The sequence below is a fragment of the Dendropsophus ebraccatus genome, chromosome 1 (assembly GCF_027789765.1).
Source record: "Dendropsophus ebraccatus isolate aDenEbr1 chromosome 1, aDenEbr1.pat, whole genome shotgun sequence".
Classification (NCBI taxonomy): Eukaryota; Metazoa; Chordata; class Amphibia; order Anura; family Hylidae; genus Dendropsophus; species Dendropsophus ebraccatus.
This window is the reverse complement of record NC_091454.1, coordinates 34,589,022-34,603,051: the sequence shown is the minus strand read 5'-3', so window position 1 is coordinate 34,603,051 and position 14,030 is coordinate 34,589,022. Positions and strand designations below refer to the sequence as shown.

The following is a 14,030-nucleotide window of genomic DNA, read 5'->3' as shown; positions in this document are numbered from 1 at the left end:
TGTTAAGTGGCATTAGCGCCACTTAGCCCCACCCACAACACCACAGTTGGCCCCGCCCCGTCGGCCATTGGAACAGGCTGGCCGAAAGGTCTAGATCCCACCCCCTTTACGTCGGCCATTGGTTGGCGGGGCGGGGCCAACTGTGCCGTTGTAGGCAGGGCTAAGTGGCGCTAATGCAACGAGGCCACGCCCACTTAATACAATCTGCTGTTCATAAAAGATCACTTTTTACTTGAACAAACACCATGACGTATGATATGAAATAAGGTATGAAAAACGCTAAATTTACCCTTTACACCTGTGTAGAGATGTCAGAATGCAAAAAGGGGGTGACAGTGTAACTTTAACACACATTACAAAGTTATATAACTTCGTAATGTGTGTAAATAAGCCGTAATGTGTGTAAATAAGCGGTGTGGCCCCCTTTTCCCACTTTCCGACCCCCGAACCCCCCCCCCCCCCCCTTCCCTCCGGAAGTTAAATAAAGTATACATTACCAATTACTGAGACACCGTCCTCTTCTCCCGGGCACCATCTTGTGACGGTGTCATCAGAGCCAGGGGACGGGCCAGGTCTTCTTCCTCTTCGGCGTCTTCTGCTGAAGTGAATGAGAGAGGAAAAGGCTGCTGGTGCACTCGCGCACAAGCAGCCTTTTCAGTGGCTGGAGTGCATCACATGGCTTCCAGCTTACTCAGCCCTAATTGGCTGAGCTTGCTGGAAGCCATGTGATATGCTCTAGCCAATGAAAAGGGCGCAAGCGCATCGGTAGCCTTTTCTCTCCCATGAACCAGGAAGTGAGGGAGATCACAGGACGGCGGCCACAGGAGACGGAGACGCGGACAGCGGGTGATTTAAGTGGCGATCGTCCCCAGAGGGATGGTAAGTACGGAGAGTGTGTGTGTGTGTGTCTGTTTGTTTTTTTCAGGTCCCGCAGAAGTTGTCCTTTAAAGGGTTAATATTTAGCTGCTGTTATACTTACCAGTCCAACACACAGTGTTGCCGGAGTACCCTGCTGACTTCAGCACCTCCGCTTTCGAGACAAACTCCTATTGGGAGTGACAGTCCACTCAGCCAATCATTGACAGACAAGACAGAGCTGTGGCAAGTGATTGGCCAAGCGGGCTGTCACCCCCGGTATAAGTTTGTCTTGAAAGAGGTGGTGCTGCAGTCAGCAGTGGACTCCGGCAACACTAGGGGAGCACGGACAGGTAAGTATAGGCTCTTTATTGCTTTGTTTATGACAGCAGCAATATATTAAAAGTTGTTTAACAGCAGACAACCCCCTTTAAATGACTGACGTCGGAGCTAGGTCTGATGCCACTTACTGCCTTATCATCAAGGCATCCTTTAGGTTTGATTGCAACCTGTACAGTCATTTTCTTTTTGGTGCTCACCTCTCACATTGATTGTGGCATCTAAATGGTAAAACAGGCTCAGAGGTTTCATTTTTTACAATTTTTTTCGCCATAGTTTACAGAATCACAGCAAGACCACTGCAGTTTGATAGCAATTTTTGAAAAAAACGGGGCCAATTTTCGTTTTTGCATTTTCATTTTTTCCTCCTTGTGTTTAAAATGCCATAGCACTTGCATTTTTCCACCTAGAAACCCACATGAGCCCTTATTTTTTGTGTCACTAAATGTACTTTGCAATGACAGGCTGAATTTTTGCATAAAGTACACTGCGAAACCAGAAAATTATTCAAAGTGTGGTGAAATTGAAAAAACAAAAACAAACGCATCTTTTATTTGGGGGGTATTTGTTTGTACGCCATTCGCAACGTCCCGGAGGAGCGATCTCCCCCACTAGACACCAGGGAACTTTGACAGCTGCCTCCGATTACCTTATTAGCCGCGGTCCCGGGCTACACGCGGCACCCGGGATCGCACGGCCCCGCTCTGAACACCCCCCTAGGGACATATGACGTACGGGTACATCATATGTCCGTAAGAGGTTAAAAAGATGCAATGTTACCATGAAAAACTGCAATGTGTGAACAATATGCATGAAGAGCATCATTGTGAATCACTTTATTGTAATAAAATGTAATAAAAAATAATCTTAAAACTGAGGTGTCCTTTCTGTCCTTTCCAGGGTAAAATTCTCATAGACACATTAAAAGCATAAGTCCTCACACCATTTCCCAGCCACTGAGGAAGAAGCTAGCAGCGTCTGGAAGCCACCCAACATTTGCCTACACCCCTCAACAGTCACCTGAGCATACCCCTGGATCTATTCCCCATCTTTCTAAGTCTGGGAGGATCTGGCTCAATATTGACTTTGTCTACTGCACTACCGGCAGCGGAGCCACGCTTTGACACAGACCAGGAACAAGGCTGGTGACGTCACTGTATTCACCGCGGGCAGATCGGGACGCAGGTGACCCCAGAGAAAACGCAGATCCTGTATGGGTGAGCGATGCACGTGCACCAAACTATGTGAATGTGTATAAATCCTCCCCTATGACAACAAACAGTGATAGAGCCAGAGAGATCCAGTGCTTGCAATACATCTCAGACAGAACGCCGGGGATCAGCGGTATTTGTCATACTGGTCTAAAAACCATACGTTCCACATAAGGAGTTTATTAACTTTGGAACGTAATCTATAAACAAACTGACTTTTGAATTTTAACAAAGTTGGATGAGTCCAGTGAGCCAGGACTACTACCCCCATCTGCCTGCTTTTACAGTGTGATTTTATTGCAAGTCAGTGAGAGGATCATGGGAATCCCTCTCTTGGTCTGAACCAAAAGACCAGTTCTACCACACTTGTGCTGACCATATATTTGATATATTCAGTATAATGATTATATGGCTTTTTATATGATTATCTAGTTGTCTACACCTTTATGATTTTATTTTTTTTATTGTATTTTTTTTTCTCCCCATCTGCTTTTGTACCGCATTCCCTAACCCTCTTTGTTGATCTATTGCACTATAAGGGCCCCGGGGCTTATGCATTTGTATGGTTTATGCTTTTAATGTGTCTATGAGTATTTTACCCTGGAAAGGACAGAAAGACACCTCAGATTTAAGATTATCTTTATTACATTTTATTACAATAAACTGACATATATTATCAGATTTTGCTTTGAGGACTGGTATGTTTAGAATTTGTAGTCATTGTGTGCTTTGGATGGTGTATCCCAGTTAACCTCAGCCAAATCAGATACAGGTGAGCTGCACCTTAGATCGTAACTGTGTGAGCACAGGTCACATGGTGCAGGGATGTAGCAAAGCCCATAACTCCCTAATAATGGCAGGAAAATGTGCTGCAATGTACAGCATGGAAGGCGCTAATGGCTACAGAAGAAACCATTTGTGCTAGCGATGTCCTAAGGGGGCAATTCTTATAGAAGCAATTATATATTGGGAGAAAAAAAAATTTAAACCCTCTTATACCAGTGGCATCCATAGACCACCATAATAATGACAGCTACAGTACATTACAGACCACTCCCTCATAACAATGACAGCCATAGACTACTACCATAACAGTGACAACTACAGACTGCCCACGACAAAAGTGACGGCCATAGATCAAAAAAACAGAGAGACTCTGACCCCCCTCCACTATAACAATGTCATCCTTTAGCCTCTCTAAGTATTATCTCTAAAAGGGCCCCATACAGGGAGAGTGACAGGACCCCCAGTAGAAGTAGTACAAGGACCAAACAGTAACTCACCTCTAACTGGTTCCACTCATGACACAGGACTGTTCCTCTGAGAAGGAGGCAGCATCACTAACACAGACTAGGTGTCTCTGTGGTTTATACTGCCACCTGCTGTACACATCAGTCATACCTCCAGCAGACCAGATCTAGAGGCAGCCTTCTGTTTGAAATGGGGGAGGGGAGCCACAGGGATGATCAGAATAAGGGTACGTTCACACTTACCGGATCCGCAGTGTATTTTCTTATTTCATTTAAATAACTGAACACAGCATCAAATTTGCACCATCAAATCTGCTGCGGATCCTGTAGGTGTGAACGCACCCGTAGGCTATGTTCCCACACAGTATTTTCACTCAGTTTTCAACCAAAATCAGGAGTGGATTGAAAACACAGAAAGACTATGTTCACACTGTTGAAATTTAGTGGAAGGCCGCCATTTAATGACAAATGTCTTAAAATAACGCAAATTATTTGTCATTAAATGATGGCCATCCTCTTAAAAATACTGTGTGGGAACATTGCCTAAACACGGATAGGTTGGAGGCTGAGAGGGATTATTATTGTTTTTTGGGTCAGGGGCGGCTGTATTTGAGGCAGCGCAGTTTGTGAACTGTTTTTGTACTGCTGTGGTGACAGTGGGACACACAACAGTCAGCATGACTCCAGATACCTGTGACAACCTACTGTACTCAACCTTACTGAGCCACCCCCATCCCATCTAGCTGCTGTCTGTGCTGCACATGGCAGTCTATCTGGATATTATCCACTGGTCATAATAATATAGCTCCACTGTGTATTTTGCTTTCTTCAGCTTACTTAGTATTCTTTGCGGATCGCTGTGCTGTAACAGCAGAGCCCCCCTTCTCTGCAGGACAGTAACACGCTTCATGTAGTCATAAAGGTCACAAACCCCTAAAGGCCCTATTCCACGGAACAATTATCGGCCGTATTCCGCCGATATCGGCATTACGGCTGATAATCGTCCTGTGGAGTACAAGGCAACAATCAGCTGACGTCGTTAATGTGGGCTGATTGTTGCGTTGTTTGTCTTAGGAGCGGTGACAGCAAACCGCTGCTGCATGCTATGGGCATACAGCAGCGCTGCTGCTGCATGGAAAAGCTGCGTCAGCGAGCGGGGAATGAGGAGCAAGCGCTCATTTGCGTCTGACGGTCGGCCCGTGGAATAGGGCCTCAAGGCCTTATTAACACACCCAGTGATTTTTATGGACTGTGATGCACTAGCTAAATCTGTAATCTATAAAAAAAATAAATAAATAAATCAGGTTTTTTTTACTGATGTGCATCACATCACTCCAGTATGTATTCCCTCTATGTCATGCTGAGCCCTGTAGTCCCCGTCTATGATATGTAGAGCCTTGTTGTCCCCTCCCATCATGCTGAGCCTTGTAGTCCCCTGTATGACATGTTCAGCCTTGTAGTCCCTCTGTATATGACATGCTGAGCCTTGTAGTCCCTCTGTATATGACATGCTGAGCCTTGTAGTCCCCGTGTATATGACATGCTGCGCCTTGTAGCCCTTAACTATAGTGCAGATCTTGTGGCCCCGCGGCCACACTTTTGTCTCCGATGCCCGGCCCCTGGCAAAGGAAGATTACAGAGCCCTCTGGACCGCACACATAGGTCTGCAGGGAGCGGTGGAGGAGGCAGAGGTCAAGCACTGGGTAACACACTAACACACTTGCTGCTGACGTCAGCCGGGGAAAACAACCACCAAGGGAGACTACAGTGGGCCCAAGTGTGCTCCCCCCCCCCCCCCTCCTTCTATACAAGTGACATGGTAGCTGTCTTTTTGGGAACTTTTTACAGAACTGATTGCGGATTTGTGAAAAAATTAAGCCTGTGAATAACCCAATAGGAAGTAACTTCATGGGACATGTGAATAAGGTCTTAGGCTGGCTATGCTTAGCAATGCAGCATCATAAATGTATTGTGTTAAAGGAGCCCCTAGTTTTGGTTAGTTTTTTCATTGGCTCCTATTTAAATTTTTGGACTGTGGGGGAGATTTATCAAACATGGTGTAAAGTGAAAATGGCTCAGTTGCCTCTAGCAACCAGTCAGATTCCACCTTTCGTTTTCTAAACAGTCTGTGAGGAATGAAAGGTGGAATCTGATTGGTTGCTAGGGGCAACAGAGCCAGTTTCACTTTACACCATGTTTGATAAATCTCCCCCTGTGTGTATACTAGAGCCAGACGCATGGCTAAACAAGGAAAGTTTTTTTAAAACTAATTAACAAAGGAAACAGGTAGCTAAGCTAATAATTTTTAGGGAGCAGAAGGGATCATCACACAGCACCGGAGGCGGACAGGGGAGCAGAGCCGGGAGCAGGAGGCAGTATGTTACAGGGGAATAATAGAATTCCATTCCATCATCTCCCTGAAAGGGGTCAGGGATTTGATCAAATCTCTGACTTTCTTCAGGGGAATGATGGAAGGGCTTGGCCATTTCATCATTTTTCAGGATTTAATCAAATCCCTTAGTGATTTGATAAATCTCAGATTCTATCATTTCCCTGCAACATATATACACTATCGAGAGAGAGAGGCTTATAATATAATCATTTTTTTGCTGGGATCACAAGGAATAAAGATCATAGTGACGATCGTAACTAAAGATTATCGTTCTGTGTAACATGGTTAACGATTTCAGGTTAACGATAAGCAATTCCGTTTGCGATTTATCGTTAGTCGATAATCGTTAAAAATCACTTAGTGTAATAGGACCCTTAGGCTGCATTCACACGTTGCGTGTTCTGTCCGTGAAGTCTGGATGACACTGACTGTGAATGCCTGTCCTGGACCGTTTCTCTGCATGGCATGATGTGTCACTCTCCGTGTCGTCCGTGTTTCATGGACAAAGCAAAAACGTTGTATGAACTCGGCCTTAGGCTAGGGCAACACTGTTTTTGCATTTGTGTTCATCCGTTTTGATCCTTCTCCCACTGGCTCCCATAAAAAAAACGGATGTGTTTTGATTCATTTTTAGATCCATTTCTTAATATTGGAAGTCAATGGAAAAATGGATCTAAATGGATGCACACAAATTCATCCATTTTTTGCATAAAATGGAAGAAAAAACTGCAAAATAGGAAGTGTGAACCCAGCCATATATAAATATATATATATCTATATGGTGAGCCCTGCTCGCCTGATGCTTCTTAGTAAATCCAGGCAGGTAAACTGTTGTGCAGCTTTAAAGGACAACTCCGGACAAAATCTATTTTTAATATGTTATTTCATAAGCAAATGGTGCGTTTACACAGACAGATTTATCTGACAGATCTTTGAAGACCAAACCAGGAACAGACTATAATCAGAGAACAGGTCATAAAGGAAAGACTGGGATCTATCCTCTTTTCAAATCCATTCCTGGCTTTGGCTTCCAAAATCTGACAGATAAATCTGTCTGTGTAAACGCAGTAAAAGTTAGACAAATTCCTAATGCTGCGTTTACACGTAACGATTATTGGCCCGATCGTACGATTAGCGATGTCGGATATACGTTTTTATTAAAATAACGATCAGCGTTTAGACGGTACGATATATCGTACGAAAATTCGCACTGCGATCGTTTTGCGATCGTTTAAGCCTATCTCACACATTAAGTTAAATCGGCGAACGACTGTTCACACGGAACGATTTGCGATTTTTTTGCATACGATGAACGACGATTTGCTGACCTGATGAAAGATCATGATGTACGATTTATCGTGCGTCGTTCGATCGTTCGCTGCGTTTATACGTACGATTATCGTTCCAATTCGACCGTTATCGCGCAAATTCGCACGATAATCGTTACGTGTAAACGCAGCATAATATACACTAATTATGGGAAATGCACATATAGTGCTATTTCCATCAATTTAGTAGATAAGGCAGGGTCCCATGGAATTGACAGCAACGATCAGCCGACATCGTTTATGTCGGCTGATCGTTGCAGTCGTTGCAAAACAAACAACTGATACAGCAACGATCTGCTGCCAACGCTGCGTGGATAGGAGCGTCGGCACCAGACGCTGCTGTATCCTATGGCCTCCCCCCCCCCCGGCGCCCCCCCAGACTTAACCGCTTGATGCCACCGCGTTGAATGCAGGGAACAAGGAGCAAACGAGCGCTAATAGGAATTTGTCTAATTTTGCTTCTGAAATAACATATTAAAAGATTTTGCCCGGAGTTGTCCTTTGAGACTGGCTTGTGACTACCCAGAAGATAATAGTGCCATAAACTAGGCCCTCTCAATGTAAATAGCACCCCCCATGTGCCCCAGTGCTATTCTGACAGGTTGCTGAAATACAATCCAGGAACAATGCCCAAATTACATGATTTTTATATACATCTATTCTATACACTGGGGTGCCATCTTTATCACATTAAGGGTACGTTGACACTTACCGGATCCACAACTGATTTTCTGCTGCGGATCCGCAGCAGATTTCATTTAAATAGCTGAACACAGCATCAAATCTGCACCATCAAATCTGCTGCGGATCCTGTAGGTGTGAACGCACCCTGAGGGTATAAACACACACACAGTATACGCAGCAGATTTGTTGCTGTGTTCAGTTATTTAGATCGTATCTGCTGCATATCGCAGCAGAAAATATGCGGCGATACAGTGTGTGTGAAGCTACCCTTAGAAGCACCATACACATAGCAGGGCACATATGGGCACATATGGAGGATAGAGCACGAGGCTGAAGTTGGTTTCTTATTCGGCCAGTTTCTTATTCGGGGCTGAAGTTGGTTTCTTATTCGGCAGTTTCTTATTCAGAGGATTTTTCTTTTTCCTGTTTAAGCTATTATTCTTACAGAAAATGTATAATATTCATACCCTACCGTAAGTGAGGGGCCCTGAGAGGACTGGTGATAAAAATGGCAAAAAAGACCCCACGGTTGGCATAAAAATGGGCATGAAAGTAAAACCACAAAATTATTATTTAAAAATAAAATTGACTTTGGGCCACTGATCTCACACTGATAATACACAGAGAGGGATCCCCCGCATCACATCCAACAGAGTCCAGCCTGGCCCAAAGTGGTTCTGGGTATAAAAACTGGCATCAAAGTGGGCACATAGCCATTTTTCATGATTTGAATAAGTAACAGCTGTTTTCAAAGGGTTAAATGAGTTTGGGCCACTGATCTCACACTACGTACACACAGATAGGCATGCCCCGCATCACATCCAAGAGAGTCCAGCCTGGCCCAAAGTGGTTCTGGGTATAAAAACTGGCATCAAAGTGGGCAGATGGGCATTTTTGTCCTATTTTGAATAAGTAAAAGGTGTTTTCAAAGGGTTAAATGAGTTTGGGCCACTGATCTCACACTGATAATACACAGAGAGGGATGCCCCGCATCACATCCAACAGAGTCCAGCCTGGCCCAAACTGGTTCTGGGTATAAAAACTGGCATCAAAGTTGGCAGATTGGAATTTTTTCCTGATTTGAATAAGTAACAGCTATTTTCAAAGGGTTAAATGAGTTTGGGCCACTGATCTCACACTGATAATACACAGAGAGGGATCCCCCGCATCACATCCAACAGAGTCCAGCCTGGCCCAAAGTGGTTCTGGGTATAAAAACTGGCATCAAAGTGGGCACATAGCCATTTTTCATGATTTGAATAAGTAACAGCTGTTTTCAAAGGGTTAAATGAGTTTGGGCCACTGATCTCACACTGATAATACACAGAGAGGGATGCCCCGCATCACATCCAAGAGAGTCCAGCCTGGCCCAAAGTGGTTCTGGGTATAAAAACTGGCATCAAAGTGGGTAGATGGGCATTTTTTCCTAATTTGAATAAGTAACAGGTGTTTTCAAAGGGTTAAATGAGTTTGGGCCACTGATCTCACATTGATATTACACAGAGAGGGATGCCCCGCATCACATCCAAGAGAGTCAAGCCTGGCCCAAAGTGGTTCTGGGTATAAAAACTGGCATCAAAGTGGGCACATAGCCATTTTTTTCCTAAATTGAATAAGTAACAGGTGTTTTCAAAGGGTTAAATGAGTTTGGGCCACTGATCTCACACTGATAATATACAGAGAGGCATCCCCCGCATCACATCCAAGAGAGTGCAGCCTGGCCCAAGGTAGTTCTGGGTATAAAAACTGGCATCAAAGTGGGCAGATTGGCATTTTTTTTCCTAATTTGAATAAGTAACAGGTGTTTTCAAAGGGTTAAATGAGTTTGGGCCACTGATCTCACACTGATAATACACAGAGAGGGATCCCCCGCATCACATCCAAGAGAGTCCAGCCTGGCCCAAAGTGGTTCTGGGTATAAGAACTGGCATCAAAGTGGGCACATAGCCATTTTTTTCCAAATTTGAATAAGTAACAGGTGTTTTCAAAGGGTTAAATGAGTTTGGGCCACTGATCTCACACTGATAATACACAGAGAGGGATGCCCCGCATCACATCCAAGAGAGTCCAGCCTGGCCTAAAGTGGTTCTGGGTATAAAAACTGGCATCAAAGTGGGCACATAGGCATTTTTCATGATTTGAATAAGTAACAGCTATTTTCAAAGGGTTAAATGAGTTTGGGCCACTGATCTCACACTGATAATATACAGATAGGCATGCCCCGCATCACATCCAAGAGAGTCCAGCCTGGCCCAAAGTGGTTCTGGGTATAAAAACTGGCATCAAAGTGGGCACATAGCCATTTTTTTCCAAATTTGAATAAGTAACAGGTGTTTTCAAAGGGTTAAATGAGTTTGGGCCACTGATCTCACACTGATAATATACAGAGAGGCATCCCCCGCATCACATCCAAGAGAGTCCAGCCTGGCCCAAAGTGGTTCTGGGTATAAAAACTGGCATCAAAGTGGGCACATAGGCATTTTTCCTAATGAATAAGTAACAGCTATTTTCAAAGGGTTAAATGAGTTTGGGCCACTGATCTCACACTGATAACACACAGAGAGGGATGCCCCGCATCACACTGATAATACACAGAGAGGGATGCCCTGTGGGTCCTTACCAGACTTTGGAGCAAATGCCAAACTTTACTGAAACGGTAATGAGGATTAAGGTAAAACACACCTTTATCCATGGTGTTTTTGGTGCAATAGGGAGCTATCAGCAGTTTAGATTAATCTAACTGGCTGACAGTTCCCCTTTAATAATGGTCATTATTTGCCCTTATTTTTACTTTGTTTAAACATAGCCTAAAGGGGTATTCCTGGAAAAATTTAAAAAAAAAAGAACCAAAATTAACCCTTAACTAAAGAACTTATATATTCCTTGTTGGCTTTACTCGGAGATTGCTGGTCCAGTCACATGATGCAACCTTTCTTACAGTGATGTCCTACTTCCTTTCATCTTCTTGGGTATGGTGGTCAGCACTTGGGGGCAAAGCCATCTCTCGTACCCAGAATGGCCTTCCTACACGTGCGCAGTGCAATCATTAGTATTGCAGCATGCATCTGCTAATCCCACTGGGTACAGGGACATCAATGCTCCCGTAATCAGGTTCTGCTGGCTACAAGGGCGGTCTTACTGGCTACAAAGCGGTCCTATATGGCTACAAGGGGACCCTGACATTGCAGGCAACACATAGGACAAATATATTTCAATGGCCCTGTTCACACATCTGTACAAGTGTTCAGGTCCACGTCCCGCGCTACAAAAAAAATAAAGGATAGATTATAGTGCGGACTTGCATTTGCGGCACGAATCATTGTCTTCTACATAGTGCTCCGTAAACTGCGTAGCACTGTTACTGCACATTCATAGTGCGGTCCACCATTACAGGTCCGTATTCACTGGCTGAACTATGGATGTGTGAATGAGGCCTAACATAGCCTAAAGCAGACCTGTCAGCAGAAAACATTGCTGCAGGTATTGTTATTATAGAAATGTATTCAGGGTTAGCCGAGAAATGTTTAATAAGAAGAGATGGGACAGCTAATTCTGGGATCCTGTTATGCTGACAAATGCCTCCTGAGTACTTTAGCCCTGTTTGCTTAAAGGGGTAGTGCGGCGCTAAACATTTATTCACAAAATACCCAGAACCACTTTGGGCCAGGCTGGACTCTCTTGGATGTGATGCGGGGCATCCCTATCTGTGTATTATCAGTGTGAGATCAGTGGCCCAAACTCATTTAACCCTTTGAAAATAGCTGTTACTTATTCAAATCAGGAAAAAATTCCAATCTGCCAACTTTGATGCCAGTTTTTATACCCAGAACCACTTTGGGCCAGGCTGGACTCTGTTGGATGTGATGCGGGGCATCCCTCTCTGTGTATTATCAGTGTGAGATCAGTGGCCCAAACTCATTTAACCCTTTGAAAACACCTGTTACTTATTCAAAATAGGACAAAAATGCCCATCTGCCCACTTTGATGCCAGTTTTTATACCCAGAACCACTTTGGGCCAGGCTGGACTCTCATGGATGTGATGCGGGGCATGCCTATCTGTGTGTACGTTGTGTGAGATCAGTGGCCCAAACTCATTTAACCCTTTGAAAACAGCTGTTACTTATTCAAATCATGAAAAATGGCTATGTGCCCACTTTGATACCAGTTTTTATACCCAGAACCACTTTGGACCAGGCTGGACTCTGTTGGATGTGATGCGGGGCATCCCTCTCTGTGTATTATCAGTGTGAGATCAGTGGCCCAAAGTCAATTTTATTTTTAAATAATAATTTTGTGGTTTTACTTTCATGCCCATTTTTATGCCAACCGTGGGGTCTTTTTTGCCATTTTTATCACCAGTCCTCTCAGGGCCCCTCACTTACGGTAGGGTATGAATATTATACATTTTCTGTAAGAATAATAGCTAACACAGGAAAAAGAAAAATCCTCTGAATAAGAAACTGCCGAATAAGAAACCAACTTCAGCCCCGAATAAGAAACTGGCTGAATAAGAAACCAACTTCAGCCTCGTGGATAGAGCAGGGCCCATATGGAGGATAAAGCAGGGCACATATGGAGGATAGAGCAGGGCACATATGGAGGATAGAGCAGGGCACATATGGAGGATAGAGCAGGACACATATGGAGGATAGAGCAGGGCACATATGGAGGATAGAGCAGGACACATATGGAGGATAGAGCAGGGCACATATGGAGGATAGAGCAGGGCACATATGGAGGATAGAGCAGAGCATATATGGAGGATAAAGCAGGGCACATATGGAGGATAGAGCAGGACACATATGGAGGATAGAGCAGGGCACATATGGAGGATAGAGCAGGGCACATATGGAGGATAGAGCAGGGCACATATGGAGGATAGAGCAGGGCACATATGGAGGATAGAGCAGAGCATATATGGAGGATAAAGCAGGGCACATATGGAGGATAGAGCAGGACACATATGGAGGATAGAGCAGAGCATATATGGAGGATAAAGCAGGACACATATGGAGGATAGAGCAGGGCACATATGGAGGATAGAGCAGGGCACATATGGAGGATAGAGCAGAGCATATATGGAGGATAAAGCAGGGCACATATGGAGGATAGAGCAGGGCACATATGGAGGATAGAGCAGGGCACATATGGAGGATAGAGCAGGACACATGGGGAGTAGAGAGGGGCAGACATGGTGTAAGAAGACAACACATGGAGGAGGTAGAGAGCACAGGCATACAGGACTATCCTCATCCTCATCCTTATACACTCACCCTCCATGAGGAGCTCTCTGGCCGGAGCTGACTGGCCGCAGTGACATGATTCCCGCCTTTTCCAGTCACACAGGCCGATCATGCAGGGGAGGAGCTGCTGCTGCACTGTGCACACAGGACGGCTCCCTGCGTTTCTAGGCTCTGCTGTTAGCCCCTCCTCCTCAGTGAGGTATAACCCGCCAACCACCAATTACATCCTCAGGTAGTCAGTATTGTGAGCAGGGACAGTTCTCCTCGCAGTAACTGCCGCCTATGAGGCGCCACAGCCTTACCACACAGAGGAGGGCGGCCGCCACCTTGTGATTGGGCAGGCAGCTTCTGTGGTGATGACGTCACACGATGCACGTGAGGCGCAGTGATACGGTCATGTGTACAGTCCCCTGCGCTCTTATATACAGACTGCGCTTTATAGGGAGGTGGGCGTACCCTGGCCCTTATTTGTATTGCGTCCTTCATGTCTACAGAAGGGGCAGTTCTGCGCCGGGTACACTTAGCACCGATTCCCCAAATGTTCACGACTCTGAAGTGGGGGAGGCGGCTAGTGTAGGCTGTACGGGAGAATCTCAACCAATCAGATTTCAGCTTTTATATGTGCGCTGCTGGTTAGAGGCTAAGAAGTGCGATGTGATTGGTTGCTGTGTTAGTGCTGGTGTTTGCCCCTGAGGCGTGTGTGCGGTGTAGTATGGGATTACCTCAG

At 44.9% G+C, this 14,030-nt stretch overlaps 1 protein-coding gene across 1 annotated transcript in view; it reads right to left on the bottom strand.

Moving 5' to 3' along the window:
- The window catches only part of LOC138782000 (piRNA biogenesis protein EXD1-like), a 63,395-nt gene extending 49,787 nt beyond the window's left edge, over positions 1 to 13,608 (bottom strand). The window contains exon 1 of the mRNA XM_069956801.1: positions 13,334 to 13,608. Coding sequence (XP_069812902.1) covers positions 13,334 to 13,380 — 47 coding nt within the window. The 5' untranslated portion in view covers positions 13,381 to 13,608. The remainder of the gene's footprint in view (positions 1 to 13,333) is intronic.
- Positions 13,609 to 14,030: the final 422 nt, after the last annotated feature.